The 16,722-nt window shown below is 47.6% G+C and overlaps 2 protein-coding genes across 3 annotated transcripts in view; both read left to right on the top strand.

The window, feature by feature from the left end:
* Nucleotides 1–6,410, top strand: part of mgat4b (alpha-1,3-mannosyl-glycoprotein 4-beta-N-acetylglucosaminyltransferase B) — an 81,652-nt gene extending 75,242 nt beyond the window's left edge. The window contains exons 12-16 of the mRNA XM_062477195.1: nucleotides 1–33; nucleotides 815–893; nucleotides 3,363–3,450; nucleotides 4,399–4,511; nucleotides 4,710–6,410. Of these exons, the coding sequence (XP_062333179.1) occupies nucleotides 1–33; nucleotides 815–893; nucleotides 3,363–3,450; nucleotides 4,399–4,511; nucleotides 4,710–4,733 (337 nt within the window). The 3' untranslated portion in view covers nucleotides 4,734–6,410. The remainder of the gene's footprint in view (nucleotides 34–814; nucleotides 894–3,362; nucleotides 3,451–4,398; nucleotides 4,512–4,709) is intronic.
* A 698-nt stretch (nucleotides 6,411–7,108) lies between these two features.
* Nucleotides 7,109–16,722, top strand: part of canx (calnexin) — a 44,803-nt gene continuing 35,189 nt past the window's right edge. For both annotated transcript variants that reach the window (XR_009932075.1, XM_062477194.1), the window contains exons 1-11: nucleotides 7,109–7,184; nucleotides 10,740–10,952; nucleotides 12,159–12,232; nucleotides 12,546–12,604; nucleotides 12,804–12,945; nucleotides 13,079–13,160; nucleotides 13,360–13,552; nucleotides 13,873–14,062; nucleotides 14,672–14,785; nucleotides 15,530–15,686; nucleotides 16,434–16,649. Coding sequence is in view for 1 of the 2 variants with exons in the window: in XM_062477194.1 (XP_062333178.1) it covers nucleotides 10,743–10,952; nucleotides 12,159–12,232; nucleotides 12,546–12,604; nucleotides 12,804–12,945; nucleotides 13,079–13,160; nucleotides 13,360–13,552; nucleotides 13,873–14,062; nucleotides 14,672–14,785; nucleotides 15,530–15,686; nucleotides 16,434–16,649 (1,437 nt within the window). In the remaining variant the exon portion in view is untranslated. The remainder of the gene's footprint in view (nucleotides 7,185–10,739; nucleotides 10,953–12,158; nucleotides 12,233–12,545; nucleotides 12,605–12,803; nucleotides 12,946–13,078; nucleotides 13,161–13,359; nucleotides 13,553–13,872; nucleotides 14,063–14,671; nucleotides 14,786–15,529; nucleotides 15,687–16,433; nucleotides 16,650–16,722) is intronic.

Here is a 16,722-nt window from a genome sequence, read left to right as displayed (position 1 = left end):
CATCCGCTTCTTCACACCCGTACGCATAGAGAGGTGAGCGTGTGTGTGTGTGTGCGGTGTGTGTGTGTGTGCGGGTGTGTGTGTGTGTGGGTGTGTGCGGGTGTGTGTGTGTGTGTGTGTGGGTGTGTGCGGGTGTGTGCGTGTGTGCGGGGTGTGTGTGGGTGTGTGTGCGGGTGTGTGCGTGTGTGTGTGCGGTTGTGTGTGTGCGGGTGTGTGTGTGCGGGTGCGGGTGTGTGTGCGGGTGTGGGTGTGCGGGTGTGTGCGGGTGTGTGGGTGTGTGTGTGCGGGTGTGTGTGTGTGTGTGCGGGTGCGTGTGTGCGTGATTGTGTGTCTTCATCTCACAGCGCCATGTGAATAATCTGCATGGCTCCTCATAAACATGCATATTTAACACTAATGGATATGGTATGCATTTTTAATTGGTGTGGGGTTAAGTTATGGAGGGGATATGCTCTTTATTACTCATTTGTTCCTCTTGTCTCTATAACTGTCACATGATAGCAGATAGCATGTCCTTGGACTTATGTGAAAGAGAATCAAAGTTGGTTAGCTACTCTCCAGTCATTAGGGTTAGGCCTTCACCTTTCCACTAATGCTGTGCTGTTTGATATCCGAATTACAGATGCCTTATATGTATTATTAGATAAAATATTGAGGTCTCTCTCTCTGCCCCTGTACCCCTCTCTAAATTCTATTTCTTATTTCCCCTCCCTCCCCCCCTCCCTCCCTCCCTCCCTCCCCCCCCCCCCCCCCCCTCCCTCCCTCCCTCCCTCTCTCCCTCTCTCTTCCTCTTCCACTCCCTCCTCTCCCTCAGGTATTTTTTCCGGAGTGGGAACATTGAGCACCCGGGGGATAAGCTTTTCAACACCTCCATAGAGGTGCTGCCCTTCGACGTGAGTTTACGGGACACACTTTCACATTCTACTGCCATTTAAAAGAGAAACTCAATTTTAACTTTCATACCTGCAGACAGTCAGAGTGTGAGAGTGTGAGAGTGTGAGTGTGAGAGTGTGAGAGAGAGAGAGAGAGAGAGAGAGAGAGAGAGGAGAAGAGAGAGAGAGAGAGAGAGAGAGAGAGAGAGAGAGAGAGAGAGAGAGAGAGAGGAGAGAGGAGAGAGAGAGAGAGAGAGAGAGGAGGAGAGTGAGAGAGAGAGAGAGGGGGGGGGGGGGGGGGGAGGGAGAGAGACTCTGGGTGGTAATCAGATGCCCTCCTGCTGTCTGAGGTTTGAGAACTCTCTTTAAGAAGACTAGTGCCCATGATGCAGCCGGTGATAAGATGTGCTTTATGTCATTGGCTGTAAACTTAATTGGAGTTTTTGGGCTTTCGCATAAAAGGGGCAAGTTCAGTTCACAGTCAGGCAGAGTTTGTGCATAAAAGATATATTTCCCCAGAAGAATGCAGGTTGGTAATTTCAGGATATGCAGAGTTTAACAGAAAGTTAAACGGCTGAATCTAACACTGCTGTCTGGGCATTACTGAGTCAATTCATAACAAATATTCTTGTTGTGTTCCTGTTTTCGGCTCGTGAGCCCCACGGCTCCATCTCTTAGCGCAGCTCAAAATGGTGGTGGTGTGGTTATAAATTTATAGGACAACTTATTTACTTTTGCATCACTGCACGTACTTTGTCCTTATTAGAGATGGGAAAAAAAGCCAGGCTTGTTACTTTTAGTTTTAATCTGTACTTGGTGCCATGATCAATATTATCTTCTGTCATTGGGTGCCTTTTTAAATTTCCTATCTATCATGCGCAACAAACGTGAGTTAGCCTATGAAGCTACCATGGACAAGGCAGAAAGCATTAAGAACAATCTTTTCGAAAAATACATACGAAAAAAAAGTTTTGTATGGTTTAAAAAATCTTTTAGGAAAAGTAAAAAAATCACGCCGCTTTGAAAAAACGTGATTTTTTTTGTTGAAAAAATATGAAAAAAATACTAGATAATACTAAATCAAAATACTAATACTAGTAGACCTGGAAATGGTAGATCTAGATATGGTAGACCTAGAGATGGTAGATCTAGAGAAACGTTGCTTGTACTGTCAGCAGGAATTAAACGGAGAGAGAAGATCAGAAATGTCATATTCTGACTGCAGCTTAATGACTTGTGTGAGAGGGAGAACACAGAGAACAACAAACAGGGAAATCCTCTCTCAAAGGTCAGGTTTCTTTTTACACTCTCTAGCTTTGTTGCCTCAGATCTCTGAGTCAAAGCAACGTTTTCCCCAGTGGAACCGGCTGTCACCAACACAGTCAACACACAAAGCTCTTTAGCACGGAGAACCCACTCGAGCAGACACCAAAACACCCTCACACTGTACACACACACACACACACACAGATCAGAGCGAGTGTGTGTGTCAGAGTATGATGACTGCGTTCCTGCAGGAGGAGATGAGGTGCAAGGTCAGATGAGGTCATAGAGGCTTGTAAGTGCAGGACTGTAGTAGAGGCTGCAGTAAAGGCTGTAGTAAAGGCTGTAGTAGAGGCTGTGGGAGAGGCTGTGGGAGAGGCTGTAATTGCAGGACTGTGGTAGAGGCTGTAGAAGAGGCTGTGGGAGAGGCTGTGGGAGAGGCTGTGGGGGAGGCTGTGGGAGAGGCTGTGGGAGAGGCTGTGGGGGAGGCTGTGGGAGAGGCTGTGGGGGAGGCTGTGGGAGAGGCTATGGGAGAGGCTGTGGGGGAGGCTGTGGGAGAGGCTATGGGAGAGGCTGTGGGGGAGGCTGTAAGTGCAGGACTGTGGTAGAGGCTGTGGGAGAGGCTGTGGGAGAGGCTGTGGGAGAGGCTGTGGGGGAGGCTGTGGGAGAGGCTGTAAGTGCAGGACTGTGGTAGAGGCTGTAGTAGAGGCTGTGGGAGAGGCTGTAGTAGAGGCTATGGGAGAGGCTGTGGGGGAGGCTGTAGTGCAGCACTGTGGCTCAGGTCAGTGTGGGAGATGATGCATGCAGCTGATTCTCAAGATTAAAGAGAACAAAACAAAGAGCTCATGTGAATGTGCTGGGTGATCTATAGATGGAAGCTGTGATCCAAGGGCAGATCCAACAGCACTACTGTATTGATCTCCTGGCTATGTGTGTGTAAGTACTTGTGTCTGTGTGTGTGTGTGTGTAAATACACATATGTCTGTGTATATTCATGTGTGTGTGTGTGTGTGTGTGTGTGTATGTGTGTGTGAGAGAGAGAGAGAGAGAGAAGAGAGAGAGAGAGAGAGAGAGAGAGAGAGAGAGAGAGAGAGAGAGAGAGAGAGAGAGAGAGAGAGAGAGAGAGAGAGAGAGAGAGAGAGAGAGAGAGAGAGAGAGAGAGAGAGAGAGAGCAAGCCAAAGTATTCAGTCAGATCTTGCATGTTCCTCGTGTCTTTGTTCCACAAGAACATCCAGTCTGAGAAGGAGGCCTTGAAGGAGGGGAGGGAGAAGACCCCCACATACCACCGAACAGAAGACGGCTTCATCAGGATAGGTGAGGACCAGCCGTCAGCCCAGTGTGTGTGTGTGTGTACGTAGAACAGTAAGTATCCATCGTGGATTGAACCTGTGGCTTAGAGCAGGACTGCAGCACAAGAGAAGTGTATCCCCTTCACTAGACTATCACCTAATGGATCATATTCTAATTATGGTCATAAATATCCCTATAAACTCTGCATTCGTCGGACATTATAAAAGTTTATGATAAATCAATGAGGCTCAAGAGAGTCTGATATTATTAACACAGATAACCATCTTGATGTCTTTTTCCTTTGATAATCAGTTTCATATTCCACATAGTACATAACATAGTTCATAGTACTTCATGTACAGTGAGTGTTTCAGTAAGACTTGAGAGAGATCTCAGCTACAACCACTTGTAAAAAACACAAGAAAAATCTATGCACACACTTAGTTCTGTTAAAAATAGAGTTCATCCTTGACATCGCAATGTCATGAGTAGTCTTTAATCCTCCTCTGTCTCCCTACTTCCTGCTGTTTGTGACCTTCAGTTATAAATCCTCTCTCTGTGAAGCTAGCTTCCATGCCCTTGGAGAAGGAGCTCTTTGTGACATCATAAATTACTAAAAGCACTCACTCTCATTCATATATTGTGTAAGACTACGTAGAATCAATATCATTCTGGCACCAGTTCACATTCGGAACAAATCAATTAATTCTACAATATTGCTATCAAATGTTGGCAAGCCTCCCTTCTGCCTCAGAGGAATATTTGCTTTCAGACCCAAACGCCCAGAGCTCACCCTTTCCCTCCGCCTCTTCAGATTCGATACTGTGCTTTATGCATTAGGATGGATACAAAAAGATAGGTTATTTTATTGGCAGTATTTCTCCAAAGTACAAATGAGATACTATTGAATTTAGCCTAGCGCTCCGGTGACGGTACTGACCCAGGAGACCCCCCCCCCCCCTCCTCCTCCAGGAATGTTCCAGAACGGCATAGCGGAGGGGGAGGTTGATCCTAGCTTCGGGCCGTTGGAGGCCCTTCGCCTATCGGTGCTGACAGACTCCCCGGTCTGGGTCATCCTCAGTGAGGTGAGCCGTCTCTGTCGATGCTCCCTAAATACAAGACCTCGGCATATTTGTTGTGTTTCGGCTCATCGCACTCTCAGCAACATCCCCCTGTGGGCTTGATTCAAACATATAACTTATTCAACTTATTTTACAGCATACATCGTAGTGCAGCCTCTGGGTCTTAAGGGTTTGTCTCTGTGCGTTTGATATTTTGTTTAGATATTCATCAAAAAAGCGGAGTGAAAGTCAACAGACCTCCCCAAAGCAATACCTCAGACAACCGTTCACCGTTCGCCAATTGAACGGAGCCTTCGCAGCTACTGCCGACTCATTCTCTGGCTTCACGGCGATGAATTTCCAGCGCGTTCGGACAGCGCCATCTGCTGGCAAGATCACTCGATTGCCGGCCAGTAGTCAGCGCCCTGACTGGATGACCAATCAAAAGCATGGGAGTGTTTGTCCGGAAGCGCTTATTTGGAGAAAGCAACGAGGACACACGCGGAGCTGTATGTGGTGAACTGTATTTATGTGTACATAAGGTTTATGTTTTAAAACACTGGTAATTGTCAAAAAGCTGGCAAGATTGCCTAGCCCTTTGATGAAGGTAAATGACAATGAATAGCTGCTTTCGGAATTTAAGGAATGTCCAGGCAACTGACATTTTGGAATGACACAATTGATAATCATGTTTAAATTAAAGAACACCCCACATGTAATACATATGTATGTGGCTACGTATATATGCATATTTATGTACACACAATCATATGAATGATCTCTATAGGTGTGTTGATATGTACATAAATACAGTTAGTGTGCCCAAAAGTCAGTTCAAAAAGTAAACCTATTGAAGAAAGTGCACAAAGTGGTGTCTGTTTGAAATAAAAGTCAATTCTGAAGCCAGAGGACATTTGTAGGAAATCTGAAATAGCATATGCTCTCTTTCTGCTTGATGCGCCATCTTCGCTAACACTGTTTTCCCTCCCCTCAGCAATTACTTTTGCCTTAATGTGACATGAAGCTAACCAGGTTGTGGGACGAATCACTGTAAGCCGAGACCAGATGCAAGGCCCTATTACATTAGCTAGGAAACAAAACAAGGCTTCCCACTTCCAAGCACAGGAAACATATATTTTTTCTTATCAAATCGGGAGGGGTTTGGAAAAAGGAAGAGTGGTTTAGAAAGAAACTGTCAAGAGAGACACGATGGACCATCGTTCCTCATTTTCTCAAGCTGTAGTTTATACTCTCTTGGACAACTTCATAAAACACCCAATACACAGCTTCCCAAAATGGCTACACTCTCTTGCTTCTAAGTCAATGATGACATTGAAATAACAGGGAGTTAACTCACATTTTCTGCGCGTTTATTTAAGTGATTTTGCACAGCATTTCCCAACACAAAGCAATCGCTGAAAGGCCCCCAATATAAATCTGAAACGTTTGGATAGCAAAGCTGAGACTGTCTGCAAATACAAGGCTACTGGAAGAAATTCAATACCGGTATCTCTTTTTATTGAATAGGGGAGTTCACAAACCGTTACAGATTCTGGTTTGTAAACATTCAAACTGGGTTACTGATTGTGTTTTCTCTGGAGCTTGTAGGAAGCACATTATAGGCGTTGTGCCAAATCAATTAGTCTTAAAGCCTTTACGCTGTTAATGTGACTATTTGCAGGAACATGGACGCATGTAGACACAGGCTGTGTGGCTGGCAAATCTGAACTGTACTATTTACGGTTCCCTGACATGCCGTTTGTTCAGAAAAATACATATTTTCTTTTTTTTTCGTAAAATGCACTGGAATGCATTGCTTACATATTGTGTTGTATTTTGTATCATTTAGATAAACTATATTTAATGATGTTACCTTCTATCCGATATGTGAATTGTAATAAAGACGGAATTTCAATTGAAAAACTTCCGTTTTCTATTTTTTTCTAGGAACTATGTTTAATTTGGGAATGGATTCAATCGTAGCCTATATTAGATAACTCTACCGTTTTGTCGAAAATAGCCCGATGCCCACCTCACATACATGCAATCGGGTCACATACACTTTGATAACTTCATTAGACCCCGCTAACGGTACTCCCAATCCACATGCACTTAGTAGACAGTACTAGACACCTGCATGATCTAATTGTCTTGCATAACGCAGTTTGGGATGATTCAAAGTTTGAAGGCCACGAACACTTATTCCAGTCAAGTGCACGTAGACAATGGTCTATCTCTGATTCACACCCAGATGCACAGCTAAAGTGGTTATGCTAGCCACGACCGGAACTAACTCCAAGTATTCCACTAGTACATTGTATCTGTTTCAGATACTAGTTTGTCCAGAATTAGTCAACATGACATAAAAAGTGTAATTCTCCGTTACATTAAAAAAAGGTCTGTCTCGGTTAAAAAATGTTAAAGTAATTCTTACTACAACCAATGAAAGAACACTTCCTCTTTCAGCTGGACAAATCATCGCCGTCCACGCGGTTCAGATTGTGGGCGTAGATCATTCATTTTGATGAACATGCATTACAACCAATCATATTTACGATTGTCCCGGAAAACCTCGTAGATTTTGGCTTATTAACCAATCAGCAAGTGTTGAAGGTGGGACTTCAATCCCAGAACGCATGCCCCTACATCACACGTGATCCTGCTGTAGTTCCAGGTGGTCACATAGAGAACCAGGAGGTAAGCAATGACGGAGATATTACACTTTCTGAAAATCAATATTTTTAGTATATAACAATCATTTGAATACATACACATCGCACTGTTTGCACGCACGTTTAATGAATAGACAGGCTTGGTGTTGCTTGCTAGTTCTAAATATGTTCGCAAACCGGTGCGTAGAATGACAAATGTGACAGTGCAGAGGCCAGCTAGTTAGCTAGCTAACAAGCTAAATTGGCTAGCCAACGCTAGCCAGCTAACAAACTTAGGAATTATACCCGCTGGCGTTGAATTGTTAAAAAATACCCCGCATTGTACAATTCATAACTCAATTGTGTAGTTATCTAAAGCATGTATTCCGTACGTGTTTGACATCCATAGCTACTTATGTAAATGACTGGGTTGGGATGCAGGAGATATAAAGCAAGGAGATTGCAAACGGGGCAAGTGATATTCAGTTAGGACGTTTTCTCAAACGTCTGCCCTGAAATGTGACGACACTGTTCGGTAGCTTGAGATGCGTTTTTCTGTATTAATTGTGCAGCGTGTGAAGTTGCGTGGATTAATTAGCTCCTCGTCGTTAAGTTTCTAGTTTACTTTACAGACAGTAAAGTTGAAGCCAATAAGGAAAGTTGATTCAGCTCGTTAAAATTGTAATAATTATTCTACACACGTTCTATTTTACACTTAAACTTGTTATTACTGTTCAGTTGAGAACTAGAGGTTTTACCAGTTAGGCCAGTCGACTTCCGTCAATGAATGAAAAAGGAAAGTGAAGCAATAGTTAGAGGTCATTCATTCAACGACCTTTCTAAATTATGCCTGAGATTGGTCATAAAACATTTGTGTATGTTCAACCAGCGATATCAGTGCCAAATACTCGTTCAATATGAACGATAACTTTCCAAAAAAATAATACGAACACTGGAACCATCGAAGTTTTTCATTGGAAAATCGTATTCGTCAAAATAAGTAACACCGATAAGATAGTAGGCTAATGTGTGAAACCGTTGCTTCGAAGTCATTGAAAACGCCTCTGTCATCACTGTCAAGGCCTTCTCGGGAAACATATAACATCAGAGGCCAAACTGTAAAATCTCTGTGCAACATCCCAGGCAGGAAGTGTCCCTCAGGCTAACACCCCCCCCCCCCCCCCCCCCCCCCATGGTAGTAGAAATTTGTCTTGTTTGTTTCCAGAAAGGGTGAATTAATTTAAAGGATTTGCAAAGGCTGGGTGGTAACAGTGTTTGATGTATTGACTGGACCTTGATTGATTCATTTCAGGTCCCCTCCCCCGACTTAAATGTCTGTGCTACATCCCTCTCTTGAATACATGTGACCACTGAGGCATGATGGGAATGGGGGAAGGGACTACACACTTGGCAGCCTAACTGGGACTTCTGTCTCCCTTCTCCCATGATTGTCTTGTTTGTTTTGTTTTGCCCCCATGACGTATCCGGACAGTGAAATCTTGCTCTCCCCTCACGTTTATCTCTGACAAAGCCACACTTTGCCCCCTTCTCCTCAGCTACCAGAACCTTGGGTCTTTCCCAAGCCTCCAGGGCTATAGGCACCCTTCCAGTTCTAGAACCTTTGAGACAGACTTTTCCAGTTCTAGAACCTTTTGAGACAGACCCTTCCAGTTCTAGAACCTTTGAGACAGACCCTTCCAGTTCTAGATCCTTTGAGACAGACCCTTCCAGTTCTAGATCCTTTGAGACAGACCCTTCCAGTTCTAGAACCCTCACATACAGAGTCACAAATGTGGGCAAAACTCCAACTTTGCTTCACCAAAACCTTAGCGCCCGGCATCTGTCCTCCCCTGGCTGGTACCAGGTCAGTTAGCAGGACTCTGAGCCCCCAGGTCCAGCCCCAGCCAGCCCCTCTCTGCTGGCAGCCTGCTTAGTGGTGGGAAAACATTCTCATCTTTGTTTTACCAAAACAAGCTGCCTCTATTGGAAGACAGGATGGACCAGCTGTCAAAACACGAGCCAAATCGACAGACTAATCAGTCAATTGTTGTGATATTCGATTTTAAGTTGCTGTTTTATATTCTGGAACGTCTGTGAGTTTGTAACTCCACACTCCGATATGGGAATGTCGATACATGGATTGGCATGAGTCATAAATGCCACATTTGTGTCTTTGTCTTTCCTCTCTCCTTCCATCTCATGTACAAGGTCCCCCCAGTCACACAATCCCACACTCGTTCTCCGAGTACCCTAGATACTGCCGGAGGCCACGATTGAGCATTCTGGAAGTGTGCTGTTCTGAATGCCACGTGGCTGGGCCTTATGGTCGTCTTATTAGCCATCCGTCGGTTTGTGCTAAGCTACCATGGCAGTTTCGGCCAGTCACCATGACTTTGCCAAGGTATGAGACATTAGCTTGCCCATGCTAATCCAATGGAAATAAAGCCTATTAGCAGAGCAGTCTGCTCACCATGCGTGTGGTATAAATGCTAACACAGTTATGTGCTAGCATAGCCCCTGTGAGTCTAATCCCCTCAAAATTACTGATTACGTGGTATGTAGTGAACGTTTAGTTTTTTTTCAGGGTTTTATACACCACTTTTAAATAATCATAAATACGTCTGAAATAGCATTAATTCCAGTGTCCACTCCTGCTGTATGTCAGACGTTTGGTGTCGTTGTCTGTCTACATACAGTGTCTAATTTGTTGAAAGTTGCGTGTTAATTGCCCGTGCAGAATGGCATGTTGGCGGGGTGCAGGTTAAGGGAGGCTGTAATCTCGTCGGCTGTAATCTCATTAGGGGCTGAGGATGCACATCCCTCGGGTGCTCTCTCGTCGCTATGGCGATGGGCGGCAGGCGAGCCATGGTTAACGGCATGGCAACCATATGCCCGGCAACCGCTGGGGGAGAGAGAGAGTGTGTGTTTGTTGAATGAGGCAGGGTTTGCCTTTGTAGAGCTTTGAGGAGAAGGAGCTGTTTTGTAGAACAGTAGGTGATGTTACCAGAATCCATGAAGTCACTGTGCTAGATTTGGACCAGGCATCAAGGAGATGGGTCAATGGTACTGATAAACAGATGATCAATGCTTTTTGTGGTGGCAGTCTCTCTCTGGAGGTGAATCATGTTCTCCTCTCTCTCTCTGGAGGTGAACCATGTTCTCCCCTCCTCCACACTCATCTCTTGGTTGGTTGATTTCTCTGTCGTTTCTTTGCCTCCTCTCCTGCTGTCGGAATATTTCTACTCAATGTTTGAACCTTTACCGTCTGTAGTCCCCCGCCCTGGTCTGAATCCAACCCCTGACCCTCTGACATTTCTGCTAGACGCTCCCGGCTGGCTGGAGACGAGGGTGGAGCCTCCAGCCTCGCCCTCTGCCTCTAGAGGCAGGGGACTGAGGCTGCTGACTCTAATGGGTGGTGCATGAATGATGTTCAGGGTGTTAAGAGGAAACGGCTGTATTCATTTGTTGCTTTTCTCCCTTTTTTTTGTCTGTCCTTCGCTTTCTCCGTCTACTCTTCTCTTCCCCCACCCCCTCCTTCCATCCCTCGATCGCTGAATTTCTCTGCCTCTCTCTTACCCCATCTCTCTCTTCTCCCCCCCAGACTATGGATCTGAAGGTGAGGCTGTGTGTGTTGCTGCTGGTGCTGGGCTGCTGCTCCCCAGGGCTGCGGGGCCAGGTGGAGGAGGAGGAGGGCCCGGGGCCGGATCTGGATGTGGAGGACGAGCTGGATGACCTGGGGGAGGAGCTACAGGACGGGGAGGTGGAGCCAGAGGAGGCTGACGCCCCGCCCCCTGGACCGCCCCCTGCTCCTAAGGTTGGTTTAGCTGCATCCCTTCTGTGGCTGCATCCCTTCTGTGGCTGCATCCCTTCTGTGGCTGCATCCCTTCTGTGGCTGCATCCCTTCTGTGGCTGCATCCCTTCTGTGGCTGCATCCCTTCTGTGGCTGCATCCCTTCTGTGGCTGCATCCCTTCTGTGGCTGCATCCCTTCTGTGGCTGCATCCCTTCTGTGGCTGCATCCCTTCTGTGGCTGCATCCCTTCTGTGGCTGCATCCCTTCTGTGGCTGCATCCCTTCTGTGGCTGCATCCCTTCTGTGGCTGCATCCCTTCTGTGGCTGCATCCCTTCTGTGGCTGCATCCCTTCTGTGGCTGCATCCCTTCTGTGGCTGCATCCCTTCTGTGGCTGCATCCCTTCTGTGGCTGCATCCCTTCTGTGGCTGCATCCCTTCTGTGGCGGTGGAAGGAAAGAGGGTGGGGGGGGGGGGAGAGAAAGGGTTGAAGTAAATGTGAACAGAAAGAGAAGAGGGTGATAGCTTGAGCTCCTTGTGGAAAAAATAGCTGTGTGATGTGCTGGCTGGAGGTTTTAGGAACCATGGGTTGAGGAACGACCGATGTCGTTCAGTCAGATGAGTGATTCATTGACAGCAGAGTTACTGAAAGTTGAGTTGTTTAACAATGTCCCCATTAATGTTTGTTTCTGTTAGACTATATTGACCCTGCATGCTTGTCTCATGCTCGCTCGCTCGCTCTCTTCTTTCGCAAGCTCTCTCTTTCATTCTCTTATCTTCTCCCTCACTCACACTCCTACACAAACAGGTTAAGGTGTCAGCTATTTGGTTTATACATTAACCCCTGTATCATGACTGACTGACTGATGACTGACTGACCTACGGCTCTCCTGACCCTCTCCTGACCCCTGACCCTCTCCTGACCCTGTCTCTCTCTCCTGACCCCTGACCCTCTCCTGACCCTGTCTCTCTCTCCTGACCCTGTCTCTCTCTCCTGACCCTGTCTCTCTCTCCTGACCCTGTCTGTCTCTCTCCTGACCCTGTCTCTCTCTCCTGACCCTGTCTCTCTCTCCTGACCCTGTCTCTCTCTCCTGACCCTGTCTCTCTCTCTCCTGACCCTGTCTCTCTCTCTCCTGACCCTGTCTCTGTCTCTCTCCTGACCCTGTCTGTCTCTCTCTCTCTCCTGACCCTGTCTGTCTCTCTCTCTCTCCTGACCCTGTCTGTGTTTCTGCAGGTGACCTATAAAGCCCCTGAGCCCATGGGGGAACATTTCTTCGCAGAGTCCTTCGACCGGGGGAACCTAGACAGGTGAGCACTCCTCAGGCCACCAGGACCCCCTTCACTGTTACACCCCATAATGTGGAGTAAGAAAAACAAAGTACTATGTGTTGCTTTAGATAAATGTCAAGCTGAATGAGTTCAATGTGAATAGAAGGCAATTGACTCCACTGAAGGAAACATCACAAAGGCTTCAGCTCTGCTCCGGGCCTGCGGCCTTGGGCCTGCAGCCTGGGTGGAGCCTCTGTGTTGAGGCTCCTCCAGACCCAGGACGAGGGAGTGCTTGCTCTCTCTCCTCTCACTTCCTGTCTCCCTCCTCTCACTTCCTGTCTGTCTCCTGCAGCTGGGTCGTGTCCAAGGCCAAGAAGGAAGATATCGATGAGGAGATCGCCAAGTATGATGGTAGGAACACTCACTCCCTTCTCTGTGGCTCTCTGTCTTCGTCTCTCTCTCATATCTCTCTCCGGTGTGTGGTAGTGGTAACGGCTGTGTGTGTGGTAGTGGTAACGGCTGTGTGTGTGGTAGTGGTAACGGCTGTGTGTGTGGTAGTGGTAACGGCTGTGTGTGTGATGTTAACAGGGGGGTATTTGTGGTGCTGCAGGTAAATGGTCGGTGGAGGAGATGAAGGATGGTAAACTGCCAGGAGACATGGGTCTGGTCCTCAAGTCCAGAGCCAAACACCACGCCATCTCAGCCCAGCTCCTCAGACCTTTCATGTTCGACACCAAGCCCCTCATCCTGCAGTGAGTCTCTCACACTCACTCACACACACACACACACACACACACCTTTCAACCCAGCCATTTTTTAGGTGTTATAACAGAGTCACGGGAAGATGAAGAGGAAACTGTTGATGAGTGCTTGCTGTGTCTCCAGGTATGAGGTGAACTTCCAGACAGGGATTGATTGTGGCGGCGCCTACGTCAAACTGCTGTCTCAGACCCCAGACCTCAACCTGGTAAACACACACATACCACACTACACACACACACACACACACACACACACACACACACACACACACACACACACACACACACACACACATATATATATACCACACTATACACACAGACATACCACACTACACACACACACCAGCTCCCTGTGACTGACACGGTGCTCCCCCTCCCTTCCCTCGTGTGTTTGTGGTCCAGGATGAGTTCGTAGATAAGACCCCCTACACCATCATGTTCGGACCAGACAAGTGTGGAGAGGACTACAAGCTCCACTTCATCTTCCGCCACAAGAACCCCAAGACTGGCGAGTACGAGGAGAAGCACGCCAAGAAGCCCGACGCAGAGCTGCGCTCCTTCTACACCGACAAGAAGACCCACCTGTACACCTTAGGTAACACTCTAAACCCACCTGTACACTCTGGGTAACACTATTCATTTAGCATATGCTTTTATTCAAAGCAATATGCAGGGTGGGATTTTAACCTGGGTCCTCTGGGTCTGCAGTTACCTGCACAACCACTGAGCACTGAAGCAGGATGTGTTCTGTCTTCTGCAGCCATCTAATAAACCCAGTCACCCTGATGATGAGAACAGTGAGCGTTCCAGACCAGCTCCTTGTCTCCTCTCAGAAGTCGCGTCAGTCGTTGTTCTTCCTCTCAGTTCTTCCTCTCAACCTAATGACTGCTTCTCCTCTGTCCCGCTGCCCCCTAGTGGTGAACCCAGACAACAGCTTTGAGATCCTGGTGGATCAGACGCTGGTGAACAGTGGCAGTCTGCTGACGGACATGACTCCCCCGGTGAACCCTCCTGCTGAAGTAGAGGACCCTGAGGACCAGCGGCCTGAGGACTGGGACGAGAGGCCCAAGATCCAGGACCCTGACGCGGTCAAACCTGACGACTGGTCAGTGACCTGTGACTAGAGATTTGTGTATATGCATGAGTGTGTGTCCACAGTAGCTGTAAATGCAAAGTATATATGTGTGTGTGTGCTTGCATGTGCGCGTCTCTGCATATCTGACCTGTGTGTGTGCTTGCATGTGCGTCTCTGCATATCTGACCTGTGTGTGTGCTTGCATGTGCGTCTCTGCATATCTGACCTGTGCGTGTGCTTGCATGTGCGTCTCTGCATATCTGACCTGTGCGTGTGCTTGCATGTGCGTCTCTGCATATCTGACCTGTGCGTGTGCTTGCATGTGCGTCTCTGCATATCTGACCTGTGTGTGTGCTTGCATGTGCGTCTCTGCATATCTGACCTGTGCGTGTGCTTGCATGTGCGTCTCTGCATATCTGACCTGTGTGTGTGCTTGCATGTGCGTCTCTGCATATCTGACCTGTGCGTGTGCTTGCATGTGCGTCTCTGCATATCTGACCTGTGCGTGTGCTTGCATGTGCGTCTCTGCATATCTGACCTGTGTGTGTGCTTGCATGTGCGTCTCTGCATATCTGACCTGTGTGTGTGCTTGCATGTGCGTCTCTGCATATCTGACCTGTGTGTGTGTGTGTGCTCCAGGGATGAGGATGCTCCAGCCCAGGTCCCAGATGAGAGTGCAGTGAAGCCAGACGGCTGGCTGGATGATGAGCCAGAGTACACCAGCGACCCCGATGCCGTCAAACCTGAAGACTGGTACAGAACCACAACTCCACCTCCCTAACCCTACCTAATATATATATATATATATATATATATATATATATATATATATATATATATATATATATATATACCCCCTACCTCCCTAACCAGAACCATCTATATACCCCCTACCTCCCTAACCAGAACCATCTATATACCCCCTACCTCCCTAACCAGAACCATCTATACCTCCTGACTCCATATGTCCTACCTCAATACCACCATACCTAGCTCCTCTTCATCTCCCTTCTCTCTCTCCCTCTGTGTTTTGTATTCACTATATCTCTATGAAGGTGACACTTTTTAAAAAATATTATATATATTAATATTAGCACTGTTGGCTTTGCCCTTGTGTAGGGACAAATGTGCTTTCTGAGGAGACGGGGATTAATATCCTGGAAGCCTAGGGACAGACAGACCACACTCTCTTCTGACAAGCTCCTCTCTCTCACACACACTCTCACACACACAGCAGCTTTGATGGCCCACTTTTTCAGCAGAATTCAATTTGACTTCCTCCCCCGAAGGCAACGGATGGAGGGGGAGGCGAGGGGAGAGAGTGGAAGGGAAGGGCAGCGAGTGGAAGGGAAGGGCAGCATGTGGTCAGGATGGGTTTAAGGAGAGTTATCTGGGATGTTCTGCACATGTGCTGTTTCAGAAAGGCCAGCACAGCACATGTTTCCATCATTCTTTATCTCTTCCTCTCTCTCTTTCCTTCTCCCTCCACCTCTCCAGGGATGAGGATATGGATGGAGAATGGGAGGCTCCCCAGGTTCCTAACCCCGCCTGTGAGACCGCCCCTGGCTGTGGTGCCTGGCAACGCCCCATGATTGACAACCCCAACCACAGGGGCAAGTGGAAGGCACCTATGATTGACAACCCCAACTACCAGGTAACCACTGACAACCCCAACTACCAGGTAACCACTGACAACCCCAACTACCAGGTAACCACTGACAACCCCAACTACCAGGTAACCACTGACAACCCCAACTACCAGGTAACCACTGACAACCCCAACTACCAGGTAACCACTGACAACCCCAACTACCAGGTAACCACTGACAACCCCAACTACCAGGTAACCACTGACAACCCCAACTACCAGGTAACCACTGACAACCCCAACTACCAGGTAACCACTGACAACCCCAACTACCAGGTAACCACTGACAACGCCGCCTCACACACTCCCCACAGCCCTGAGAGTGGCAGGAGATCCTGGTCTGTGTTGTTCTTCATGAAAGCAGAATACTCTTTTGACCCACTCGAATGAATATTGCTTTGGATAAAAGAGTTTAGATGGGAGCGTCCTGGTAGCTCACTGGATAACTGTCGTACCATGTGTGTATGTAGGCTGAGGTTTTACCACAGCAGCCTGGGTTCAAATCTTTGGCCCTTGTTGCATGCCTTTCCTGTCACACTTTACTTATAACAACTACAAAATAAAGCATGAAAATGCAACAAGGGCTTGGATGAAGACTTAATTATACTTTCATGGTAAAACAACAAGCTTATACTCTAGCTCACTATTTCTCAAATGGAGGGTACTAGGATTCAGGATCAGGAGGTACTGAAGCCAATGATTGAGAGCCACTGTTGTAGCTCAGCAGCTGACCTGGCTGTGTCGGTCTCCCAGGGGCTGTGGAAGCCCAGGAAGGTGGCCAACCCTGCCTTCTTCGAGGACCTGCACCCCTTCAGGATGAACCCCTTCAGTGCCGTGGGTCTGGAGCTGTGGTCCATGTCCTCAGACATCTTCTTCGACAACTTCTTCATCACCAACGACCGCGTCACAGCTGAGCGCTGGGCCACCGACGGCTGGGGCCTTAAGAAGGCTGCAGAGGGCGCCGCGGAGGTGAGTGAGCGTGCACACACACACGCTCATGCACACACAAACGTATGCATTGTATATACACGCAACTCACAAA

Source organism: Osmerus eperlanus, chromosome 13 (genome assembly GCF_963692335.1).
Source record: "Osmerus eperlanus chromosome 13, fOsmEpe2.1, whole genome shotgun sequence".
In the NCBI taxonomy this organism is placed as follows: domain Eukaryota; kingdom Metazoa; phylum Chordata; class Actinopteri; order Osmeriformes; family Osmeridae; genus Osmerus; species Osmerus eperlanus.
This window is presented reverse-complemented; position numbering and strand designations above follow the sequence as displayed.